General features: G+C 42.4%; 2 protein-coding genes across 11 annotated transcripts in view; both read left to right on the top strand.

The window, feature by feature from the left end:
* Positions 1–163: 163 nt before the first annotated feature.
* NSDHL (NAD(P) dependent 3-beta-hydroxysteroid dehydrogenase NSDHL) lies at positions 164–8,553 on the top strand. Of its 2 annotated transcripts, none has more exons than XM_081848132.1 (8): positions 164–256; positions 942–1,040; positions 1,377–1,538; positions 2,556–2,702; positions 4,445–4,573; positions 5,233–5,375; positions 5,920–6,022; positions 7,522–8,553. In XM_081848132.1, exons 2-8 carry the CDS (start codon positions 1,020–1,022, stop codon positions 7,852–7,854), a joined length of 1,038 nt encoding a protein of 345 aa, XP_081704258.1. In that variant the 5' UTR covers positions 164–256; positions 942–1,019; the 3' UTR covers positions 7,855–8,553. The 2 variants fall into 2 exon arrangements, with proteins under 2 accessions (XP_081704258.1, XP_081704257.1); XM_081848131.1 differs by having other exon boundaries at positions 185–324.
* An 11,446-nt stretch (positions 8,554–19,999) lies between these two features.
* ZNF185 (zinc finger protein 185 with LIM domain) overlaps positions 20,000–26,662 on the top strand; it is a 65,024-nt gene continuing 58,361 nt past the window's right edge. For 3 of the 9 annotated variants that reach the window (XM_081847989.1, XM_081847987.1, XM_081847986.1), the window contains exon 1: positions 20,008–20,215. The gene's annotated coding sequence lies outside the window, so the exon portion shown is untranslated. Of the gene's footprint in view, positions 20,216–26,662 lie in introns of all 9 variants that reach the window. The other 6 variants (XM_081847988.1, XM_081847985.1, XM_081847983.1 and 3 more) reach the window with 6 other exon arrangements.

The raw sequence follows: 26,662 nt of genomic DNA, 5'->3' as shown, positions 1-26,662 counted from the left end.
GATTGGCCGGCGAGCCGGGCGCGCGCGGGGGCTGTTATCCAACCCCACTTGGCCGACGAGCCCTGGCAAGGCGGAGCCCGATTGGATCGAAATGGGAGAGAGGCAGAGCCAATGGGAGACCGGTCCAGCTCTCGGCCGATTATCGGCTTAGGGGCGGGGAGCGTGGTGTCGCGCGGAAAGGAGGAGCTAAACGGGAGAGCGGGTAGTGATTGGATGGATGCAGAAGTGGGCGTGGTCCAGCAGCAGCAACAACAGCGTAAGTGGGAGTAAGCGCTGCATCTTTGTATCGTGCGGCAGGTTCCGTCTGTTGGGGGGCGCCTGCAGGTAAGAGCAAGCTGTTGTCCCCGTGGCAAGTGGAAGCTGCGTGGCCTGAAAGCCTGGGTTTTAAATTGTGTTTCCATTTGTTAAGCTGATTTTTATTAGTTCTTGTTTTTTAAAAAATATCGCGTGCGTTTAATGCTTGCATTTTTATTTTTATTTTGCTTTGTGAACTAGGGAGTTCCTATTATTAAATCAATATAATAATGAATATATGAGCAAGCGGGCAGTGTTGCTTTCTAATAATGGAGGCTACCTTTCAACTTCATTGTACTATTTAGCCATCTTGTGGCAGTGAGTTGCAAAAGCTGTGTTGTGTAAAGAAGTACACTCTTGCAAAATCATCTTATGGTGGGACTAACTGGTGGGACTTTGCTGTCCTAAATGTGGCGGTTGTGGCTAATTTAGATGGCTTTTAAAAATAGACTTATGACAGATTTGGAGAGCCAAGTGGGTTGTATTGATGTTGACTAGTCAAATGTGTGATACATGCTGACAAAACCTTACTTCTGTTAAAGAGAGTAGAGCAGGCTTGGAATTTTTATCTTAGTCAGTTGGCAATCCTACTTATGTGAACTGAAAATGGTATGCCTCTTCTTTGATTCACATATGTATTTCAACAGGAAAGAACGTTTTGAAGTCGCCGTGTTCATTGGGTGCTCCCTTAGAGTTTGCTACAAAGTCATCCATAGCTCCCAAATATGGCTACTCGACTAAGACAGGTAAGCTGGTTTGTGTTCTTTTTTATTGATAACTTGATTTTTCAAGGGAAAGTATTCTCACAAAACAGCTTACAATATAGCTACTGTAAATGCATTTCTTTTTCTTTTTTCAAAAAGCATATCTTAAGATGTTTCACCATATTTGTTTTCTATGCATCTTCTGTAAAGTAGCGCTCTTTTTCATTGCTTGGTTTTCTCATTGCTTGTGGCTGTTGTTCAGTAAATTATTTCATGATGCTCTTTGCTCATTCCCAAGAACCATGCATGCAAACTCACATGTATTCAGCAATGCAGTGGTCTCTGCTGATGGGCCCTACCCTTTGTTTCTTTTTACAGTCCAGAAGGAAATGCACTGTGATTGGTGGCTCAGGGTTCCTGGGTCAGCACATGGTACAAAGTCTGCTAGAGAAAGGCTACACAGTTAATGTGTTCGATGTCCGTGAGGGCTTTAAGAACAGCAAGGTGCAGTTCTTCCTAGGTGATCTCTGCAACAAAAAGGTATGAGCCAAAACTACAGCTGTGCACACAGAAGCAAAGAGATGTCGGCACGCTGCTGCATCTTGTTCATGCTTCAGATTTGGAGTTCTTTGGTCTGCTTGGCACTGCTTAAGGTGACCAGTGTTCTTTTTGGAAGCCATATACATAAGGATGCAAGTGTGTTTAAAACTGGTGGGATGAAGAAGTATGATTCACCCTATTAATGCCTCTTACTGACCAATTACTGCACCTGTGTGATTGAGCTATTGGATAGCTCAAGCCCATAGCCAAATGATAAAACTACCCTTGGAGTTCTGTTTGACCATTTTTTGAAATGCATGCAAGTGTGAACAATTTGAAGGGAAGTGCACACACATTTCCACCAAGTGATCCCAAACTCGCCCCTCCAGATGTTTTGAGACTACAGTTCCCATCATCCCTGACCACTGGTCCTGTTAGCTAGGGATGATGGGAGTTGTAGTCCCAAAACATCTGGAGGGCCAAGTTTCCCTGTGCCTGCCAAAGATTATTCTGTCCCTAATCTAGTGAAGACAGCTAGCCCCTGCCTACCTGCTTTCTTACAACCAGACATGAGGGTGACCTGGCTGTCAGCTTCTTCAGTTTCAGTGTTGCCATTGTAGAGCTCAGCATGGAGAAGGATGTAAACAAACCTAGAAATAGTAGGCTCTACCTATCATTGGTTCTGGCTCCACCTATTGTTAGCCTCCTGCCCAATGGGTCCCAATGGGCAGCAGAGCAGACCACTGCCCTAATCTGTGAGGTGTCATGGTATTTGAGTCTCTGCACTAAAGCTTCCTTTTTTAAACTCTCCTCATGGAGCTGTGATTGAAAGTCTGCCCTTAGACTATGGATGTGGAACACTCCTCCCAATGTTATAGGTCTGCAGCTCCCATTATTCCTGACCACTGGCCAGGTTGGTGTAGGTTGAAACCCAACAACATCTCTGCCTTAGACCCAGTTGTGGCTGTTGTGATTCTCCAGGTAGATTGATTCTAACCTCCTCTTCTGTGCCTCCAGGATCTGCTTCCAGCTTTACAGGGGGTGACTGTCGTGTTTCACTGTGCCTCACCGTCACCTTCCAGCCACAGCAGAGATATTTTCTACAAAGTCAATTATTTGGGGACCAAAGCAGTCATCGAGGCTTGTAAGGAAGCTGGTGTCGAAGTAAGTGCAGAGCTGGAACTTAAAGCAACTTGAATGAACCTGGTCAGGTTTTGTGGCTGTGTGCACATATAACACTAAATCCTTCAGCATTATTGCCCTTCAGCAAAAGTTAGTGTTAGTGGTTAGCTCACAGTTGAGCAAGCAATCTATGGTTTGTTTCTCCAAAGTTTTCTTTTTGCAGTTCTTGTTTTGTGCCTTTGTACCTTGGTGAGCACCTGGGATTGGGATGCCCCAACAAACCATGGTTAAACAGGGCTGTTGGTTTGGACATAATGAGCTATGGTTAAAACAAGCCATGGTTCACAAGCCAGCAACAAACCCTGGCTTCATGTTGTGGTTTGCTAAGCAGAAAAGACAGCACGGTTAGTATGCTGTGCTAGTCTGGGCTCACACATTCAAGCAAATCATTGGTAGGCTAAACAAACCATGATGCAGTGTTATGTGTGTACCATGGTTGTGAGTACCATTACTGAAAATGTGCAGGCAGACAGTAATCAGGGTTGGTTTTGATCAGTGATGTGGGCTTTCTGGAAAATGTTTGAACTGGAATTTTGCCATCCAGAGCCTACTTACTTACAGTATCTATTTAGCACCCAACAACAACTAGACCCTTGTATCAAAGAGGGCAATCAAGTATAAGAGTAAGATAAAGCTCGGTTGTAGCATTCAAAATAGAGCTAAACCAACAGAACAAATATTTCAAAACGGTACAAATTATTTTCTGCCAATCAAAAATAGTTGAACTGAAATAATTTGATGGGGTGGGGAATAAATTTCTGCTAGTGTGATTTAAAGAGCTAAATCAAAGTGTTACTTAATATCACAAGACATGATAACTTATAAGCATTTTTCTTACATTATTTAGATTTTAAAGGGGTGGGGAGACAGCTCTAAAAATAACCATTCTGCCTCAAGAGCTGCATGCAGATATATGTGGGATAGTCTCCTGAAAAAATGAATTGCTACTTTGATTATAAATGTGAGGGATATTATAAACATTTTTTAATCTGGCCAGTTCATTTTGTGTGTGGTAAGGGAGGAATTTACCAACGCTGATCTCAGTGGGCTATAGTGCATATAGGAGGTATTTTGTTCTCCCTTGGGTGGTTTCTTTCAAGTTGCAGGGGATGTCAACAAATCCTTGTGCATCCTGGTAGCCAGCCAGAGGAAGAGAACAGGGTCCCTTTGACATTACCCTGATCTCAAGACCCGGCAGAACAGAGAGGGAGGGATGAGCCCTGGCTTTCCTCTGTAACTGAGGAAAGTGATGGGAGCTTGTTCCCGTTGTGATAAGCAAACACTTGGAAAGACCAGGAAGTCCTTACACCTCTTACTCTAATGTTTCCAAATCTCAGTGCAGCTTCTAAGAGAGTCCCATATCTCTGAAGCCAGCCTGGCAGCACAGAAACTCCTTGTGGTTCCATGTCAGGATTCTCCTTGATTCTGTACTCTCCACAGAGGAAAAATGCACTTGCCAGTGGCAAGCTGGTGGGTGCATTTGTGGCTCCTTGCTTTCTCAGTGTGTCCATGAAACCCATGGCAGAAAAGGGCTGTTTTCTTCATGGCTCACTGCTATGCTCCCTGGAAGCCCCTGATTGGCCACTGTGGGAAACGAAATGCTGGACAAGATGGGCATTTGGCCAGATCTAGTAGGAGTATTACATTTTTGCAGTTCTTGCCAAAGCATTCTGTGTATAACTCCATGTATTGTGCTTCTCCCCACCACCCCCTTCCTGTTGCAGAAACTGGTGTTGACTAGCAGTGCCAGTGTGGTCTTCGAGGGCACAGATATTAAGCACGGAACTGAAGATCTCCCCTATGCAAAGAAACCCATCGACTACTATACAGAAACCAAGATTCTGCAGGAGAAGGTCTGGTTGTCCTCTGTTTCGCTGCTGCTACTAGGCTAACAGATCCTATATGTGCTAAGCAACATAGGGAGCCGTATCCAATGTAGGCTCTATCCAAGTGACTCAATGGTATACATGTTCCACTGGTGAATTGTTTTGTGCTAGTGAGATGTTGCTACACAAGAGAATGCGCAAGCAGGTTGCTGCTAACTTCCTTGCACTATAGATTGCGCAATTTGGTGTGCAACGAGTTTCTGCTAATGCAACTGTCGTGTTGGATTCCTGTGCAGTGTTAAAATTCACCCATCTGCTAGTGCAAGAGCCCTTGTACTAGCAGAAAGAGAATGTTGGCTACAGCCAACAATCTCCTGTCTATTTTAAAAGAATAACAGAACGATCACGAAGTGCGAAAATGTTCTGTCTGGAGTTCTGGGCATTCCATTCCTCCTCCCACCATGTTGTCATTCTTTTACCTCTCTGCCCATCTTTGTGGGCCTGTTTTTACCATATATGCAAAACTTAAGGATACCTCAAGTCTACTGAAACCTCCTTCTTGGGTAAGGTGACACTGACTACACCATTTCAGATGTCCAGTGTATTTAGAAGTCTCTGTGTGGGGCAGGGGTGAAGCATCGTTACACCGGGAGCATTGATAGATGGCACAGGCTTTTCTCTTGTAGGAGGTGCTGAGCGCCAACGACCCAGAGAGGAATTTCTTCACCACTGCTATTCGTCCCCATGGCATCTTTGGCCCACAAGACCCTCACCTGGTTCCCGTCATTATCCAAGCAGCCAAGAGTGGCAAGATGAAGTTCATGATTGGGTAAGGAAAGTCCAGCCCCTTGAAAGTTTTAACTGCTCTGAATTTTGCATCCTGCTTTTATGACTGGTCCAGGCTGAAACATGTAAGGAGCCTGCATCACCAACATCTGTTTGAATGCTGCCTTTTTATTTGTTTCTTTTCTGCAGCTTTTTACCTCTTTTTGGGCAGCTCTCACAAAGTGGTTTACGTAAGATTGTTGCAACAAGCGTAGATTCTTTTCTTCTTCTTAATTTTTTAAAAAAGTTACAATAAAATGAACTTGTTTTGGAAAAAAAGTGGTTATTTCATTCTATCCCCACCCCTAGGGACAAGATGGTCCTTCACACAACCCTGTGATGGCAGCTGAGAGACAAAGGAGCATAGTTAAAGCCATATATGTGTCTGTGTCTATGTTTGTGTGTGTGTGTAAATTTTATTCATAGTTTACACAGTTTCCACATTCACCAAATCACAGACACAAACATTACATTTGGCTCTCTGTTTCCAAGAGTTTTTTCCTTGCATGTTGGTGTTAACCTTCAACTTCTTCCTTTTCTCTGCACAGAGATGGAAAGAACTTGGTGGATTTTACCTTTGTGGAAAATGTGGTCCATGGGCACATGCTGGCTGCAGAGCAACTTGAGAGAGACTCTCCCCTGTGTGGAAAGGTGGGTCCTCCTTTTTCTCTGTGAAGGAATGCGACTGCTACACCATTTTATGTTCTGCTGTTTCTTGTAAAATGGTTTTCTTTCCTGACCTGGATGTTCGGAAGTTCACAGCAGAGTCAAAAGTTAAGCCCAGGTACCTTATATAGTTAAGAGGAAATGAAACCTAAAAATCTAAGACAGAAAAGAAAAGCTCAACAGGTATTCATAATGGAGGGTTAAACGGGACTCCACTAGCCTTTGGATTGGCTAATAGTTTGGAAAGGGAAATAGAACTTTTGTGGATAAGAGAAGCAGGTAAACGGAGATAAGTTGGTTGAACTGAAATGTAACATTAAGAGCTGGAACACTGGAGTGTTTTACAAGATGGTTGGAACTCTATAGAGAAATAAGCCAGGAGAATGCTGCAAATAAGCTGACCTGAAGGACAGAAATTGGTAAGTATTGGCTTGGCAAGCAATCTCGTCTAGGATCAGCAGGATGTGATTTCCTGGTTTTTATTGTCTTGGATAACTGTCCCTTAAAGGCTCTTTTTTGTAACTGTTTTTTTTACAAAGAGAAACCTTAACTAAGAACCAAATTTGTTTTGGTTTTGGCCCATATTAGTCATGCCTCACCTTTCTGCCTTGCCACTATTTGAAACAGAGTTGGCCGGGCCAGTTAGCTTCAAAAGGTTAAAGCACTATTGAATGGAGACAGCCAGGAATAGAAAATAGCTGCTTTGTGGCAGCATTGAGGCAGGCAAGAAGGTGGAGCTAGTATTATTATTATTATTATTTATTTATTTATTTGTATACTGCCCTATACCTGTAGATGTCAGGGTGGTTCACAACATAAAATAACAATCTGAAAAACAGAAAATGCATAATAAGAACCAAAACATCGACAACCCCATAACCCCCCTGATTGGCTTGCCTCCCTTCTCTCTCACGTCACAGGCTACATAGCCTGATCTGTCACACTTAAGGGATGAGAGAGGCAGCTTTCTAATAATGCTGGTTGTTGTTTTTTTGCACCAGTCTCATTTGAAATTCCCCAACTGTGATGCACAGAAGCTGCCCAGAGTGACTGGGACAACCCAGTCAGATGGGCGGGGTACAAATAATAAAATTATTATTACTATGCCCTCACTTGCCATTGTTTTTCCAGAGGCTCCAGTTAAAGAAGCAAACTGATCAGTTCATGATCTCTTACTTTTAGAGCATTGTCTCTCCACCCCTTTAGCTCAGGTGTGGAGAACTTTAAGCCTCCCAAGCGTTGTTGAGCAACAGCTCCCATCAGCCCCAGAAAGCATTGCCAATAGTAGGAGATGATAGGTGCTCCTGAACATCTGCAGAGCAAAAGGTTCCCCATACCTGCTTTAGCTGAAAAGTACCCCAAGGATAGCGTACAAAAACCAGAAGTAGCACAACTGCCGACTTTAGGATTGCAGCTTTAAAGGGGTGACGGGGAAAGGATGATTCTTTACTCTTTGTTTCTTATCTGTTTGTGTTAACTCGCAGGCATTTCACATCACGAACGACGAGCCAATCCTCTTTTGGGAGTTTATGTCGCGCATCCTGACAGGCCTGGACTATGAGGCTCCCAAATACCGCATTCCCTATTGGCTGGCCTATTACTTGGCCTTCCTCCTGTCACTGGTGGTTACGCTGCTGAGCCCCTTTGTCACCGTCCATCCCACCTTCACCCCCATGCGGGTGGCGCTTGCCGGAACGTTCCACTATTACAGCTGTGAGCGAGCCAAAAAGCACATGGGCTACAAGCCACTGGTTAGCCTGGATGAAGCCATGGCAAAGACTCTCAAGAGCTTCCCCCACCTCCGCCGTGCTGCGTAGCTGCCTGGGGCCCATGATAACATCTCCACAATCTCTACAGACTCTACTTTGGCTGCTCCTGTCTCTCAGTCTGGTTTCCCTAGAACACTTCTTGCAGGAACCCCAGTCTGAATTGATTCTGTTACCTCAGCTGAGTTTCTGTGACCCAACATCTCTGAAGTGGTGGCTGCACAGGGTGAAACAAAACCTAATCAGTTCCTTAATTCTGCTTGATCAGGCACAGTTTCCCAAGCCTTTACTCGCCTTAACCTTATTCAGAGGGAAGTAAACTGTGAAATACAAGGCTGGGGAGCTTGTGGACTTTCACAGTGGACTCCCCAACTCCTATCAGACCTAGCCAGCATGACCCAATGGTCAGGGATGATGGGAGTTGTAGTCCAGGTGAGCCATAATTTTCCGTACTCTTTTTTCAGGACAGTCACTTTTATGTGTTGGGGAGATCTGTGTGCAAATTCCAGAGCTGGGTAACCCATCTGTATATCTTTAGGTGATAGGAGAAAGCATTTCTCTTTAACCAGGCCTTTGGCTGCTTAACATTCCATGGCCTTTTAAATGTCCTTGTGGGAGGGTGTGTGTGATGGGTTTGTTCTTGTTTTATTATGTATTTCATGTTCTCATTTTGAATTTTTATGCTGTGAGCAGCCCTGTGATCTTTGGGTGAAGGGCGCTATACAAATTTAATAAATAATAACAATCATATATCGGTCATTGTTAAGGTAAAGGTGGGGAATCTTGAGCTGATATTGCATTACAACTCACATCAGCACCAGCCGGGGGCTCGTAGTCCCAATAACATCAGGACAACATCAGCATAACCACCCCTTGCTGTAACAAGATTATGTGGGAAATCTGTAAAGATGAGGCATTTGCATTTGTGTACTTAAACTGTGGCCCAAACTTTCTGGAATGTGACTGCACAAGATCTGGAAGTGTGGGGACGAATGAAATTATCATTTTGGGGGAGGATTTCAATGATAAAGATGAGTGTGCTGCCAAAGTTGTTATTTCTATTTCAAACGATTCCAATAATCAAGGGGACTGGGACCTTTAAAGAATGGCAAAAAGTGATTTCAAGGTATATCTGGCAGGGTAAGAAGCCAAGAATTCAGTTTAAGTTACTAACTGACGCTAAAGAAAGAGGAGGCTTCGCCCTGCCAGACTTGAAACTGTACTATGAAGCTTCATGTCTCTGTTGGTTAAAGGAATGGATAAAATTAGAAAACATAGAGTTGCTAGACATAGAAGGATTTGATAACAGATTTGGGTGGCACGCGTATTTATGGGCTGAAAAGAAGAAAATCCATAAAGGTTTTGAGAACCACATTTTCCGAAGATCGTTGATAGAAATATGGGATAGGTATAAAAACCTACTTGAACCAAAAACTCCACACTGGTTGTCTCCATTAGAGGTTATGAGTGTTAAAAAAAATTAATATGAAAAAGAATTGGATTACATATGGAAATTTGATTGTTAAAGAAGGGGGGAAATGGAAAATGAAACCCTATGAAGAAGTAAAAGAGTAGGTATATGACTGGTTGCATTACTTTCAAATAAATAAAATGTTTAAAAAAGATCTCAAAGAATGACCCCAGTTAAACTTGCCAAAATATACCATTCGTCTGATAATAAATGTTGGAAATGTAAAGAAAATGAAGGAACATTCTTTCACCTCTGGTGGACATGCCCTAGGGTGAAGGTCTTCTGGGAAATGATATATAATGAGCTGAAAAAGGTATTTAAGTATACCTTCACTAAGAAACCAGAGGCCTTCCTTCTGGGTATTGTCGGCCAGAAGGTGTTAAAGAAGGATCGAACATTCTTTATGTATGCAACAACGGCAGCAAGGATACTCATCGCAAAAAACTGGAAAACTCAAGATCTACCCACACTGGAAGAGTGGCAGATGCAGCTGATGGACTATATGCAACTGGCCGAGATGACTGGCAGAATCCGTGATCTGGGAGAAGAGAAGATGGAGGAAGACTGGAAGAAATTCAAGATGTATCTACAAAAACATTGTAATTTGGTTGAATGTTAAGAAGGATGCTAGATTATAAAAAATTGGCCACCACTAAATTAGATTTAAATTTGATGATAAGTGAGACTAAAGAAAATATAAAATTTTTTGGAAGAAGTGCTAGATTATATTTGAATGAGTGGACATGAGATTGTAAACAAGTTGATAATTTGTCTGGAAAAAACTTTTAACGATGTAAATGGGAGCAGGAGACGTGAGGGAGTCCAAAGAAGTGATGAAATTATGTTTGTGACAGAAGTAAGACTGTTTATTATTTGTGCATTGATATTTAAAAACTTTAATAAATATTTATAAAAAAAAAAAAGGAAAAAGGACATGGGCACAGCAAAAAAAAAAAAGATCTCAAAGAATATGGATATGTAGAGAAAGATTCTAAATTTCAATCAGAAATAATAAATAATATAAAATTCTATCTAAAATGTATAAGATATTGTTGGAATGGCATACAAAGGATGAAGAAGTCAAATCAGTTATGATACAATGGGCCAGATATATTGGTCATAATATACAATTTAATGATTGGATAAAACTATGGAATGAAAGTATTAAATTTACTGCATGTACTGTATTAAAGGAAAATGTTATGAAAATGATATATAGATGGTATATTACACCAGTAAAACTAGCAAAAATGTATAAAACATGTAAGAAGTGTTGGAAATGTAAAGAAAAGGATGGTACATTTTATCATATGTGGTGGGAATGCAAGAAAGTGAAAAGCTTCTGGGAGTTGATATATAATGAACTGAAAAAAATGTTGAAATAGACATTTGCTAAGAAACCAGAGGCCTTTCTCTTAGGAATCGTTGGAAATGAAATAAATAGAAAGGATCATAAACTTTTCCAATATGCAGTAACAGCGGCAAGAATATTACTGGCCCAGAAATGGAAACAAGAACAAATACCAACACTGGAGGAGTGGAGAATGAAGTTGATGGACTATGCAGAACTTGATAAACTGACCGGGAAGATCAGATATCTACGAGATCAAAAGTTCATCGAGGACTGGGGAAAGTTAGTTGAGTACTGGGAATGTATAAGTGATAACGAAATAACATTAGTGGCATTTAAAGAAGCTCTGTAATAACATAAGAAATATTGTAAAAAAGGAAAATAGAAGCGGGGGGTAGGCATAAAGGCAATAGCAAAACTTGGAAATGTGTAATTAAAGAAGATATAATTCGGATGATTGGCAGAGAGGCTGAAGGAAGTCTAAAAATGGAAAAATTTATAGAAGTTATAATGTGTGATTTGTATTTTCTTTTGATGGAAAATTAATAAAATATATTTAAAAAAATGGAACGTGACTGCACAGGTTCTTTTTCTTAAGACAGCCACTGTACATTTGTCCAGCAGATGGGAAGAGTTTGCTTACATACTAAAAGGCAAAATGTGTTTCAGTGCAATTGCCAATAAAGTACACTGGGATATTCTGTTCTGGAAGTATCTAAATCTTGAGACAGTTTCTGCCTTCCTGAAATACGTAAAATGCATGTTGGGGTGTGTGAATCTATGTTCATTGATAAATTGAAAAGGGGTATATGTAATGTGAATGAGCATTGTGGCCAGTGTATCTCCTGCCTTCACGTTCCACAGTGAGAACCGCTTATAAGTTTCCCATTAGAAAATGATTTCGGTAATGAGAACCTTTGGATGCAACATCAGCTTCTGCCTCTAGGTGGTGCTCGCTTGCCATAGTTGCTCTGTGAGTTCCATTGATAAAACTCAGTACGATACAATAGATGCTGATTGTTTCTGAAGTAAAGGCCTCTTGCCAAGTCACATACAATACTGCAGTTAAGCAGGACATTCCCACATTATATCAATAGGGGTTGCAGTCACAGGTTTATCTAGTTTGCTGGCACATTAATGGAGGTGTGAAATCCCACTACTTTATGCTGTCTTCACAGGGCAAGCCTGTACAGCCCTTTGCAAATCAATGTAGTCCTAAGTTCTTAGATGAAAAAGTATCCCTTCAGATGCTTGCGGCCCACAGCTCTTATCCTGACCCTGCCCATTAGCTATGCTGACTGTGGCTGATGAGACCTGGAATCTAACATCTAGAGGGCCTTAGGCTACCTTCCTGGCCTTTAGTGCACAAGAGTTAACTAATGGAGTGTAGGAATGAGGAAGCTGTGGCCGTCCAGATGTTGCTGGACTCCACCTCCCATCACCTCCCAACCTTTGGCAATGTTGGCTGGTGCTCATGGGAGTTGGAGTCCCATATCAGCTGCAGGGCCAATGGTTGTTGTTTAGTCGATTAGTCATGTCCGACTCTTTGTGACCCCATGGACCAGAGCACGCCAGGCACTCCTGTCTTCCACTGCCTCCCGCAGTTTGGTCAAACTCACGTTGGTAGCTTTGAGAACACTGTCCAACCATCTCGTCCTCTGTCGTCCCCTTCTCCTTGTGCCCTCAATCTTTTCCAACATCAGGGTCTTTTCCAGGCAGTCTTCTCTTCTCATGAGGTGGCCAAAGTATTAGAGCCTCAGCTTCAGGATCTGTCCTTCCAGTGAGCACTCAGGGCTGATTTCCTTCAGAATGGAGAGGTTTGATCTTCTTGCAGTCCATGGGACTCTCAAGAGTCTCCTCCATGTTACCCATTCCTGTTGCAGGGAATGGTGAACCTGGCTTAGTACCGAAGCATCAGTGATAAGATACGTTTCCTTATTAGAGCAACCTCAATCTATTTCACCCAAAGCCTTTTGGCTTTAAGCCAGAATAGGCTCTTGTATCCAGAGTGCCCTCTTGTAGCCACAAGTGTTCCTGAAGCGCTCCGTTCTTTTTAACCAGGTTCATACCCTGAAGTCACACATGCTGCAGCATACATTTGAAAGCACATTGCTTCTCCTGAATAATCTAGGGGACTGCATTTTGTTAAGGTTTGGTAGGGACTGTAAATAAACAGTTTTAAAAAAAAGAATGAGTGTTTAGGTTCAGAGAAGGGAGGGGGGAATTTGAATTCAGTTTGCATTTAAAAGACAAACCTACCACATTCTCCAAAGCAGTACGTGAACTGAAACACAGCAATCCTTTCAAAGTTCACCATATAGTTTCCCAGGCCAAGTAACGTGTACAAAACCACATAAACTGGTGAAAATAACATTTTAAAAAGCATTCTATTAGGGGAAATGGTTTTGGAAAAAAGTGTATATTAGGCAAACTTGTGTATACAATACCTATTTGGAGAAACTTGCACTAAAACAGTGGTGAATTTGCATGAGGACTTAAAAAAGAATTCAAACTAATGTGGAGAATTGAACTTCAGGCTGGAAAAATGAGAAATGAAAAGAATCTGAAACTGATAGATCTGCTCATCCTTAATTATAGCACGCCCGAGCAAGGAACTACAGAAGGGAGTAACTTCCCATTAGGGAAGCCAGAAAGAGGCATAAGAAGTCCCCTTTGTACACTGATCCAGTTCTCTGGGGTCTAACAACACAGAAGACAAAATATGTGCCAACCTTATTTAGCCCTATAACAACAGAGCTGCCTTGTGTTTCATTGAAGTTATGGGTGATACCTGCTCTGCTTAGGAGTTTGCCAGCCTTTGCCTGTGAATTTTGAGAGGATTCATGCCACCAGGAAGCTTTTGCAGTGTCATAGGCATAGTTGTGAGGTGTGTGGAGAGCCCAGAAGCAAGAAAAGCACCAGTTATGCCTATTGGGGGCGGGGGGGGGGGAGGAGGGACAGAATAAGCATTCTTGTAATGCAGATCTCAGATCAATGATGATGTGTCACATTTGGAGGTGGTTGTGCTAACATTGCGATGGGAGTGCCCAAAATTGTTGCAAAGCACCAGCAGTTATTGTTTTTTAAGGTGCTTACCTGGGTAAAGGATTGGAAGAAGCATCTGGATTGCCAAAAACAAATGAGTGTGTGGATGGTGTCAATGCATAAGAAAAAAAAGATAATGTGGAGGTTGCAGTTCCTGTGAACACTTGTCCCCAAGTACTCTCAAAGGGCAAAGTAGCTAATCACAGTAAACCTTGAGGTTTTGTGCTTGGGTGATACCGAAGAATGAGAGAAGGGGGATTGCGGGACTTTATATTTAAGGAATTCCATTCAGTCTTTCCCCATGAGTCAGAGTTACAGCAAAGCTCTGATGTGGCCACACCTGGGTGCAGAAAGGGCAGAGATGGGGCTTGGCCTTTGTTGTGGAAGAATGTGTTGTATCTTTCTCTGCAGGTGGAAATTGGCACAAAACCAACATAATTGCTGCATCCTCCACGCCTTGACCTGTTGAGTCCTAGATCAGCACAGCAGTTGCTTGTTTCAGTGTGTTTGTGTTGCCACCCAATACCCATTGTTTTATTTATTTGTTTATTTCATAAAATCTATATACCTCTTGTTAGAAAACAAAAACAAATACCTCAACTGTTTACAAAAAGAATAAAGCAACAAAGGATTGGTAAAAACAATTAAAATGTTCAGAACAATTAAAACCAGCAATAAACTAAAAACACATCAGCATTCCAAATATCTGGGTAGGCTTGCCTTTTTCTTTTTTTAAAAACAAAAGGTTTTAGCAGCATCAAAAGAGTGCAGTGAAGGCTCCTGCCTGATATCAATAGGCAAGGAGTTCCACAGTGTAGGTGCTACCACACTAAAATATCACTTTCTTAATAGTGTGGAATGGGTATTATGATAGCTATGTTACCTTCAGTGTTACTGGGAATCACAGGTGGGGACAGTGCTGTTGAGTTCATGTCCTGTTTGTGAGCTTCACAAAGGTAATCTGGTTAGAGGGACGTGGATTGTGCTGTGGTCTAGACCACTGAGCCTCTTGGGCTTGCTGATCAGAAGGTTGGCGGTTCGAATCCCCGTGACAGAGTGAGCTCCCATTGCTTGGTCCCAGCTCCTGCCAACCTAACAGTTCAAAAGTACACCAGTGCAAGTAGATGGCATTTTCCCATCTCTATCGTATCAAGCAGTTGGTCCCTTACCTTTCTCGCCCTGATCTGGCCACAGTGATCCATGCGACAGTCACCTCCAGGCTTGATTGTAACTCGCTCCATGCAGGGCTGCCCTTGGAGCTGACCCAGAAACTCCAGCGGGTGCAGAATGCCGCGGCTAGGCTCCTTACTGGGTCCTTGCCGCAGGATCACATTCATCCAGTGCTTTACCAGCTGCATTGGCTCCTGGTGGAGTACAGGTTTAAGGTGCTGGTTTTGACCTTTAAAGCCCTACGAGGCCTAGGACCCTTGTACCTACGGGACCGCCTCTCCTGGTATGCCCTGCGGAGGACCTTAAGGTCCACAAATGACAACACTTTGGAGGCCCCAAGTCGCAAGGTGGTTAGACTGGTGTCAACTAGGGCCAGGGCCTTTTCAGTACTGGCCCCGACTTGGAGGAACGTTCTGTCACAAGAGACTAGGGCCCTGCGGGACTTGACATCTTTCCACAGGGCCTGCAAGACAGAGCTGTTCCGCCTGGCCTTTGGTTTGGACTCAGTCTCACCCTTATGTTTCCCTCCCCTTATGGTTTTGATTTATGGGCTACTATTAAAATGAGGCTGCATTTTAAATTGTATTGTAACCTGTATTTTAATAAACTGGTTTTTTTGGGGGGGTGTTTGTTTGTCCCCCCCCCCATTATGTTTTATTGTAATTTTATTGGTGTTAGCCAATAAAGCCTGGCTCTGGCTGGGGAGGGTGGAGTATAAATAAATAAAAAATATTATTATTAGATAAATAGGTACCGCTGCGGCGGGAAGGTAAACGCCGTTTCCATGTGCTCTGGCACTCGTCAGGGTATCCTATTGTGCCAGAAGCGGTTTAGTCCTGCTGGCCACATGACCCGGAAAGCTGTATGTGGACAAACGCCTGCTCCCTTGGCCTGAAAGAGAGATGAGCACTGCAAGCCCATAGTCGCCTTTGACTGGACTTAACTGTCCAGGGGTCATTTTTTTAATCTGGTTGGACACCAAGAGCAAGATACTTGATTAAATGGGTCTCTGGCCTGATTCAGCAGGGCTCTTATGTTCTCTGGGCATCTTAAAAGTACATTTAAAAATAATATATGGTATCAGGGGAGTGGGAAGCAACATAAAAACGACTCCATCTAGTATAAGAAGAAAAACCATTAATAGATCTACAACTCACCAATAGAAGTAGTAGGGGATAGAGTAATAGATGGGAAACCCACATGAAACATTTAAAAATAGTGTTTGTCCACACAATGCACTTCAGCACATCCACAGATAGGTGACATGCAATTTTATGTTTGATTCCCCCCCTCCTTTTTGCAGATTGGGAAAAAATCCAAATTAAAAGGGGCGGAGGAACACATGGTGTCATTTTGTTGAAGATGTCCTGTGGTTGATGGACCTTTCAGATTTATGAGTATTACTGCTGTTATTACCAGCAGGTTTCAGGGTGAGTTACAACAATTCAAAACTCAGTATTAAAAACCATTAAAATGAATAGCAGTCACAGGAATAAGTTGGATCATGAAAACACAAATCTTAGGTGTTGGGCCAGTACTTTTGTGAAATCTGGGGCAATGCTAATAAATAACAGACATTTCCTGTGCTTTCTTTGGATCGATGGATATGTTGGTTTTGCTTTGCTTTGCCCATTGGCCATAACAACATCAAAATAACCGCTTACAATACTGCTGAAGACTATTTGCAGAATTAAAAGCATGCAACTTTTCAAGCAGTAACAAGTTTAATATACAATCCAAATGAGACATTTAAACTATTTGCACAATTCTAACCATTTGCACAATCCCAACAAGGCATACGCTATAGCTGTCAAAGAGATTATTGCACTACGGTGTTAGAAGGCAGATGAAAGTTGAAGATTCAAGATAGTGAAATGGACCTGGGTCATTTTAATGGCTTTGAAGCTTGCAGGACAGTTGTTGAACCAACCTTTGTAGCTGCTGGAGTCAAGAAGCTTGTTCTAGAACAACTGCATTTGTGTCAAAAAGAAACTATTCTGTTGTGTCCCATTTCTGGATATTTCATGGTGGTGTTAGAAGCTCCAGAATGCTATCTCCAAATTAGTTGGCTGTGCAATGGAATGGCAGGTGGAATTCAGTTACGATGTACAAAGTGACACACAACCCCAAGGCTTTGTAGGAATGGTGAAAGCCGCTCCAGTTTCCCACAAGCATCTCTACAGTAATAGACACAAATTTGACATCAGAAATTGCATCTGTGTGTGTGTGTGTGCGCGCGTGCGTGAGCGTGAGTGTGAGCATGTGTCAGTGTCATGTCTGTGGGGGGTATTTTAACTTCCCAGGACACTAACTCTTCTTACAAGTGGCCACTCTGGAATCAAAGGAATTTCAGATGAAGACTGTAACATCAGCCCAGAACAAAGGATTGTTTATCACACTTACAAGCATTATTTGGCTTACTGATGCCAGGTTGTCTGTATTATTAACATTTTTGTGAATTGCTGCTGTTGATAATAGTGTAATTCTCGTCACCTGTCCTTTTTTGTATCTCACTTCCTTCTGACTTCACTGCTTAACATCACCCCTACACTAGGATAATGATTTGTGCATTTGATGCATGGAACTGTAGCTGACAAAGGTGTATGTTATAATACATGTTAGTCTTTAAAGTTCCACGAGACACTTCTTAATTTTGCTAAAATTGAATGCATTTTGGATTGATTGTCAGCCTTAGCAAGAGGGCTGCCTGCTACCTGCCACTCACACTTAAGGAGGATAGAAGCTCTATGGAGCAAGACTCGTGAAAAACCTGTTTGATTTCCTTTCATCAAATGGGTGGTTTGACTTCCACACCCTTCTTCTTGACTTTCAGCATCATTCACCCTGTTTGGGGAAAGAGGAGGGTGAAGGAAAGCAGCCTCTTGCCTTCTGCCTGGTGGGAGATTGACGGTTACTGAAAACAGCGGGGAATCCAATTAAGTTCTGAGGCTCTTAAATATAGAGCTGTTGGAAAGAGATTAGGCTTTTGCCTGATGTTATACTTAGCCTGTGAAATTTGCCACCATAGTGGTTCACTGAGAGGTCAAATAATCATAATTGTGCTCATCAGTCTCATTTAGAGAGCTTGAAGATTTATAACCAAAGCACAAGTGTTAGCAAATCAAAACACAAGAATGAACCCCCCCCCGACACACACACTTGAACATGCAGAGCAAACTACACAAATCAGGAAAGAATATGCATTTTGCAAATCATGTCTACAAAACTGTTGGCTCCTTAAGTCACATGGGGCCCAGTACCCATGTCATTGCCAATGGCCAGATGATGGACAGCTCACCTGCTTTGTCCAGTTCCAGGAAGGCAGCCAGATGAAAAGTGGATTGTCTCTAGTAGGCTTCTATGCATGTCTAATGAACAAGGCTTTACTTGGCATGCCATAAACTGGCACTTGGATTTGTGGAGGGGGGAGTCAAGAGGTTGCTTTGGTTTTTCTTGTTATACGTGAGCTTCAAGCTTTCTCAAACCTTTAATGACATCATGCTTTATTTATGAAAGTGTTTATATCCCGCCCTCTCAAAAAACATCAGGGCAGGGTATAGCAACCTAAAAATAAAAACCTTGAAAAGCAGTACAGAAGGATCTGTTGGCATAAAAAGTCTTCGAGATACGCCTGAAAATTAAAAGTGAGGATGACTGCCCAATTGTTGCTGGAAGAGTGTTTGAGCATGGGACCCCCAATACTTTTAGTAGTAGCAGTTGGTGCAGCTGTTGCTGTAGTTGTTACTTGATTTATGAACTGTTTCCAATGACCTCAAAAAAAATTTTAAAATACGATTAAAACATGTATAAAATAATTACATAGATAGGAACAAAACAGCTGTAGATACATATTTTTAAAAAACGCAGTTACATGGGAAACCATTTAAAAATGACAGCAATTGCATATTTTATATCAACTTTCTGGATCTTCCTTGTGAACAGAAAAATGAAGCGGGGAGAGAAAATGAACAATAAGAATCAGCCGTTAATGTTTTCCTTACTTTCTCATTTTTACATTCTTTGGAAAACCACATTTTCACACCTCTTTGTGGACTTTTAAAATCCAACATGAAAATCCATACTTACACTTTGTGTGCACACTTTATCCTAATAAATGCTTTGCTTTGCTTTGCTTTGCTTGTGTGCACATTTTGGTTTTGAGAACAGCATCACAAAATTTGTAGAAGTGCAAATTTCAAAGGCTAGCCATGTTTCAGTTTGCATATTGGTCCGGGAAGTGCGAATTAGGTTTGCATTAAAATCTGTAGCTCGGTGGTTAAGCACCTGTTTTGCATGCAGAAGGTTCCAAGTTCTAATCCTGGCATCTCTAGGTAGGACTGAGAGAGAACCCTGCCTGAAACCCTGAGGATCTGCTGCCAGTCAGTGTGGACAATATTGAACTAAATAGGCTAATGGTCTGAGTTGGTATAAGACAGCTTTCTGTGTTCATATGTCTTTCAGGAAAGGACCATAACTCAGTGCCAGAGCATCTACTTTGCTTGCAGAAGGTCTCAAGTTCAATCTCCTGTATCTTCACGGGAGGAGAGAGATCCTGCCTGAAAACCTGGAGAGTTGCTGCCAGTCTGTGTAGACAATGGGCTAGATGTAACAAATGGTCTGAACTCAGCAGGAGGTAGCTTCCTATGTTCCCAAGTTCCTACAGAAATAAGTTCCCTAAAGTATAGAAATAGAAAAAAAAAGCAAAATAAGACAGCTAATTTCTCAATAGCCCTGTCTATGAAGGTTTTATTAACTTTTTGGTGTGGAGATTCTCGTGAGAGCTATGTGCCTGTCCCTTGATGGGCGCTTTAGGTTTGTAGGCCTTGGTTAACAGCAGCTGAATAATTGTACAGAACAGGAAGAGGGAATTGATTCTCAAGATGGCTGTTTGCGAACCCTCCTTGAGTGCCAAGCCCTACTCCCCATACAGAATTTGGCAAAAGCAGGAAAAAAAGTGCTACCGTGACTTGGTTTCCAATTCTCCTTGTCAGCCTTGGGTGTCTCTAGCGACAGAGGGCAGAGAATGTAAGGAATGTACTAGGGAGAGGCACCTCTTTGCCGAAGTGCAGGGGAGAGAGAGAGAGAAGGAGGGGGAGACTTTCTGCTGTGGAAAGAGAAACCTGTTTGATCCCCTGAAGGGCAAAACACACACACCCACATTGTCATCTCCCTCCCATAACAAGGCTGGGCCTCTTTTTTTGGCAAGGGCAGCCTTAGCTGTCTGGGACGCATTCTGGCTTGCCCACACCTCCGCCGCTGAGCGCATAAGGACTAGCAGGGAGAGCAGTGCTCCAGCCACAGTTGTGAGGGCAGGAGTCCTGTTAAATGTGCGAGGACACCTTTGGAGAAGGGACCCACTGCCGCTGAGGTTACAAGTAAGTACCACCTTTTTGGTTTCAAAGATGAGAGGGTTTCCTCTCTTACCCTTCTTCCTCTGCTCTTTTCCTCCCTTGCCTTGATTATCCTTTCTTTGAGGTGGGAGGAAAGTTTGCCACCACAGATCAACAGCTTGTGGAAAGCGACTTCCCCAACGCGCCACCTGTTGGGCTCGATGACCCTCGTGGTCCCTTCCAAATTTACGATTCTATGAGCTGGCCTGGCTTTGAACAGTTATTTGGGCTGGCATACTATATATTTAAAGCACATTATTTTCCTTCAAAGAACCGTGGGAACTGTAGTTTGTTAAGGGTCCGGTGAATTGTAGCCATGAGAAGGGTAAGCCATAGTTGCCAGGATTCTTTGGGGAGAAACAATGTGCTGGCCCACAGCTGAAAAAGGTTGCTGACCTCTGCTCTAACCACTATGCCACACTATGCTCTCTTTAGATCCAGCTTGGCAGCTGCTAGCAAAATCCATTGCTTTGTGTTAACAATTGCCACTTCCTCCCACCCCCACCCCAGCAGATTTCCTGAAATGTTAGCTTTATATTTTCCTCCAGTATGCAGATGCAATGATGTGAAATGTTGCTGTGGTTCTTATTTCTTATGCAAATCTCTTCCTTGGTCTCATTGCTATTTCTACTAATCTTTACAACAGCCCTGTAAGGTAGGCAAGTCCTGGAGAGGAGGTGGCATTTGAGCCAAAAACACTGCAGCACTTTCTCTTAATTACAACACTTGCTGTGTTATATATACAGTACTGTGAACGTCTGTCTGCCATACAGCTGTTAGCATCATCAGTACAAAAAGTTGCTTAACTGGGGAAGTGGGAGAAGGATTTGACATCATTTTGCTGAGGGGTCCTCTGCCCTCCACCTTGCTGGAAGCACACAACAGGGTCAAAAAAAGATAGAATTATGGAGTTGGAAGCAGGAGTGTCTGCTTGGCCCCCAACTGTGGGTGCCCAGGGCTGTGAGCACCATGCAGCTTGCATGACCCTGGCACCAGAATTTGTGGGTGCCCAGCCCCTCATGGGGAATTTTGTGGGTGCTAGGGCACCCAGGGCCCCTATGGCTCCAAGGCACCTTGGCAAAAGCTCTGTGAATATCTTTGGGTGGGGGCGCTCCCAAATAGACACTGGACATTATCATCAGTAACCCCATGAAGAGAATGCCGGTTATAAGAGATCTGCAATAATGTAGATGTCAGGTGTTTTCTGTTTTTTAGAGACATCCCTCAATTGGTAATGTCCGACATTCATTTTTCATTATTTCTTTGCAGGCCTCCAGTGCCTTTTAACAGATGCAAAGCAGGCAGAAATTCAACTGGTGAAGTTCACCCAACATTTATCTGTGGCATTTTTTAACCCTGCTGCAAGGTGCTTAGGGTAGCATACATGGTTCTCTCAAACCTATTCTATGTTCACAACATTCCTGTGTGGTTGGAGAAACACAGAGTGTGACTACTCCACGGTAATTCGGTGAGCTTTATGGCGGAGTAGCGATTTGCGTCTGCATCTCCCATTATGCAATACTGCCTTCTCAGTATGTGGGTGAAGTGATGAGGAACTTCCCCTGTGGGATTTCTGCCTGCTGTGCCACCGTTAAATCCTTGCCAGGAAAAAAAAATGGTGACAAGCCTGGTTCTCCAGTTCAGAGTTTTCACTTGTGTATTTAAACATCTTTTAAGTTGCTTTTCAAGGTAAATATCTTCCTATGGCAGCTTACAATGCACAATTCTAATTATACAATTCATAACTGTACAATGTTGTAGAAATCAGGCGAACAGGCACCAGTGGGCTGCAGTTTAAGAAGTGCATCTGCCTTCCTGGTGGTGGTTCTTCCATCAAATTTTTGCTGAGAATCTGTCACAATAAGAAAGAAGGAAATGTCTGAGTAAGGAAGGAGATGATAGAATGGGCAGTGCTGAAGAGTCCCTCCCTCAGCCTCAATTTTCCACCTGATCACAAATCCTGTTATCTTCCCGTCCTCACACCCAGGCCTGTAACTGTCATAATGGCAAACAGCACAGATGCTGTTGTGATAGCATCATAATAACAGGCCTTGTCCGCATCCACGATTACCTTGTGTTTGCAGCTGTTTGTGTCCCCAATTTAATTTGCAGCATCTTCATTACCTTCCAACAATACCCATCTCAGTGTTTTCCTTTTGTATCCTACTTGGTTCACAGATTATTTGTTTCAGTGCTTTTGGGTTGGTGGGCAATAAAAGACCACTTTCTGCTACTGCCTTTTCCATTCCCACTACTTCCTCAATACTTCCGTTTCTTTACCAGCTGTACTCAAGGAATCTCTACCCCCTTTCGATCCCTCGGATATGCATGAAACTGGGAAACTGCATGCACAAGCAATATTACAATTGCATATCTGTGTGCTTTGGACACTTCTCATGCAGGAAGTAAAAAAAAATATATGCACAACTATCGGCACACATGCCCTGTTGATACTTAATTGACATCATGAAATCAACAAATAAGAGTGTTGGGAACAAACACAAAAGGGAGTTCCCAGTCATATAATTAGGAATAACTGAAGTGGCTCCTCATATACAAATTCAAATGCACACACAGGTGTGGACTACTCCAGTCTACTTCACTTGGGAAAAAGTGGACTAATAGCTAAATAATGCTCAAATGTAGACAAACCCATAGTTGCACCAAGGAGTGAGGAAGTGGCTTATTTTATAGCACCCTCTGCATTCCATCAGAAAACCTATGTTCTCTGTCTGACTGCCTCATTTGGTACTGAATGCCAAATTCAATATAATTAAGAATCCATCAGCTTCCTCTATCATCTATCTATCATCTATCTATCTATCTATCTATCTATCATCTATCTATCATCTATCTATCTATCTATCTATCTATCTATCTATCTATCTATCTATCATCTATCTATCTATCTATCTATCTATCTATCTATCTATCATCTATATCTATCATCTATCTATCATCTATCTATATCTATCTATCATCTATCTATCTATCTATCTATCTATCTATCTATCTATCTATCATCTATCTATCTATCTATCATCTATCTGTCTCTATCCATCTATCTATCTATCTATCTATCTATCTATCTATCTATCTATCTCTATCTATCTATCTATCTATCTATCTATCTATCATCTATCTGTCTCTATCTATCATCTATCTATCTATATCTCTATCTATCTATCATCTATCTATCTATCTATCTATCATCTATATCTATCATCTATCTATCATCTATCTATATCTATCTATCATCTATCTATCTATCTATCTATCTATCTATCTATCTATCTATCTATCATCTATCTATCTATCTATCATCTATCTGTCTCTATCCATCTATCTATCTATCTATCTATCTATCTATCTATCTATCTATCTATCTCTATCTATCTATCTATCTATCTATCTATCTATCTATCTATCATCTATCTGTCTCTATCTATCATCTATCTATCTATATCTATCTATCTATCTATCTATCTATCTATCTATCTATCTATCATCTATCATCTATCTATCTGTCTATCATCTATCTATCTATCTATCTCTCTCTCTCTCTATCTATCTATCTATCATCTATCTATCTATCTATCTATCTATCTATCATCTATCTATCTATCTATCTATCTATCTATCTATCTATCTATCTATCATCTATATCTATCATCTATCTGTCATCTATCTATCTCACCACCATCATAGTAAACATAGCTGTGGTCTGAACCACAGAGCATCAGGCTTGCCGATCAGAAGGTCCATGGTTTGAATCCCTGTGACGGGGTGAGCTCCCGTTGTTCGGTCCCAGCTCCTGCCCACCTAGCAGTTCAAAAGCATGTCAAGTGCAAGTAGATAAATAGGTACCGCTCTGGCGGGAAGGTAAACGGCATTTCCATGCACTACTCTGGTTCACCAGAAGCAGCTTAGTCATGCTGGCCACATGACCCAGAAGCTGTCTGTGGACAAACACCGGCTCCCTCGGCCTACAGAGCGAGATGAACACCGCAACCCCAGAGTCGTCCGCGACTGGACCTAACGGTCAGGGGTACCTTTACCTTTAAACACAGAGTAAACATATTAGTAAACATAAAGGCAGTAAATACAGAGGTGCCCGAGTAGCCTCTCCTCCACACACCAACCAAGTCCAGACATGCTTAGCTTCAATGAGGGTATTGTGTCATGTGTCCAAACGTAGGGCAGTGTGTGAGTGTGTGTACCTTGGCATTTCTGAAATCAGGGTCAGGGAGGAGCAGAATATGATTTCCAGTCATTTGCAAGTAGACTCTCGGTGCCTTGTACCACCCTTCTCTGCTCTTTCTCCTAATTGTAGGTGGAGAATAATCTCATGCACAAGAAACAGAAATATGCAAAGATAGTTAATCTGTACAATATATGCAGGTTAAAGAAGTGGGTTACCAAAATTAATGAATTGATAAGTGTATGGCAGGAGCTGGAGCAGCTCTGGCAAATAAAACTTTCAGATCTGCGATGCTGCTTTATGCTTCGTCATACCCGATGCTCCATTTTAGTCCAAGGGCTCATCAGCCCCAGCTAGCATAGATAATGGCCAGGGATGGTGGTGGGAACTGGAGTCCAACATCTGGAGATTCACAGGTTCTCGACCTCTTATGTAGATCAATATCAGACATGCTCTGAATGCTGTTGATTCTGTAGAGGCTCAGGCAGAGGGAAGTCCTTCCCAGTTCTCTGCTGAGATGCTTTTCATCCCTGGGGACTGAACCTTCTGCATGCAAAGTTGTGTGATGTATTCCACCACTCAGCTATAATTTTCCCCATTTGCTGCAACCCACTCTCTCATGGGCTTATATGAAACAGTCTTATATTATGAAACAGTCTTATATTAAGACTTATTATATGAAACAGTCTTATAGTAACTCTGGCTCTGGAAACTCTGGTACCTCTTTTGACACTGTCTGTAGGGTGTGTGTGACTTTCTCAGCCATGGGACATCCTTTTCCGGAGATGCCAAGGATGGCGCATGGGGCTCCTCCAGCATGCAAAGTTACACAATGCCACAAAAGAGGATAATACTGATTTGTAACACTCCCCTCCAAAATGTCCTAATGTATATATATGGATACAGATTTAGAAATACAGTAACTTCTTTAATATGAGTAGAACTAAAATGCATCTCATCATGGTGGGAGACATGAATGTGACCATATGAACATCTGAGAACATAAGGAAAGTCCTGCTGGATCAGGCCAATGGTCCATCTATTGCAGCAACTTGTTCCTGCAGTGGCCAACCAGAGACCTGTGGGAAACCTGCAAGCACTCTCTGATAACTGGTATTCAAGGATATTAGCCTAGAATGTAGGAAGTGGTCATATATGGAGCCAGATCACTGGGCCATCTCACTCAGTATTGTCTGTACAAACTGGCAGCTGCTCTCTTTGGTTTCTGATGCTGGTCTCTAGCAGTCCTACCTGGGGATGCCAGAGATTAAATTTAGGACCTTCTGTAGGCAAAGCATGTGCTCTCCCCTTGAGCTGTGACACTTTCCTTGTGGCCTTTGTGTGCCTTCTTAGTCTGCTCTTTGGCTACCAACTGTGGATGGGCAACTTCAAGGCCTCTGCAGGTTTTCCTTCTTGCAGCTCTTGGACTGCAGAGCCCTTAGTTAGAGGATGCTTTCAAACCAAGGACTATCATTGACACAGCAGGATACTTGGCTGCCTTAATGCAAACCAGATGCTTGACCACTGAGTTAATAGGCCCTCGTCTAGTTGTACACTGGGGGGGGGGGATTGCTTTTCATTGAGCAGTGACTTCTCTGAAGTGAATCTAATAAGCTGCCTTCTGCTCTGTTTATTACAAAACAAAAACAAAAACTGATTGGCAGCAGATCTCCAGGATTTCAGGCATGAGACTTCCCCTGGAGATGCTGGGGACTGGACCTAATCTCCATTGCTCTATGCAAGCTCTTTTCCAGTGACACACACACACACACACAACTCCCAACGCTTCTTCTATTTCTGCAATTGGAATGGAAGGCTGAGTCTAGCGTGGGTAGCACTCCTCTTCTAATTGCTGTTCCTGCTAATGCTGAACAGAGTTTATGCCTTATTTATTTGATCAGATATGTGCATAAAATTGTGGGGTATGAATCATTTGTTTTGCTACCAGAAAACTTTGATTTATTAATCAGTTGGCTTATTATTATTCCACTTTCCTTATGGCCCAAACCCATCAGCTGTCAGGGCAAGGCTGCATGTACATTGCTGCTTACTCCAGCTCCAGCGCACTCCCACCACTGGTGATTGAAGCGGAGTACACATGACAATAGCCACATTCATAGGTATCCTGTAGCTTCTTGAGAAGTGCTTTCATTCAAACCATCTTCCGTCTGATTTGAGAACAGAAGCCATGGTGCATACGTTTCAGGCAGCTGTTGTGCATAGAAAAACAA

The sequence above is a fragment of the Podarcis erhardii genome, assembly GCF_964252035.2.
Source record: "Podarcis erhardii genome assembly, chromosome: Z".
NCBI classification, from domain to species: domain Eukaryota; kingdom Metazoa; phylum Chordata; class Lepidosauria; order Squamata; family Lacertidae; genus Podarcis; species Podarcis erhardii.
Note: the sequence above shows the minus strand (reverse complement) of the source record. Positions and strands in the feature narration are given on the sequence as shown.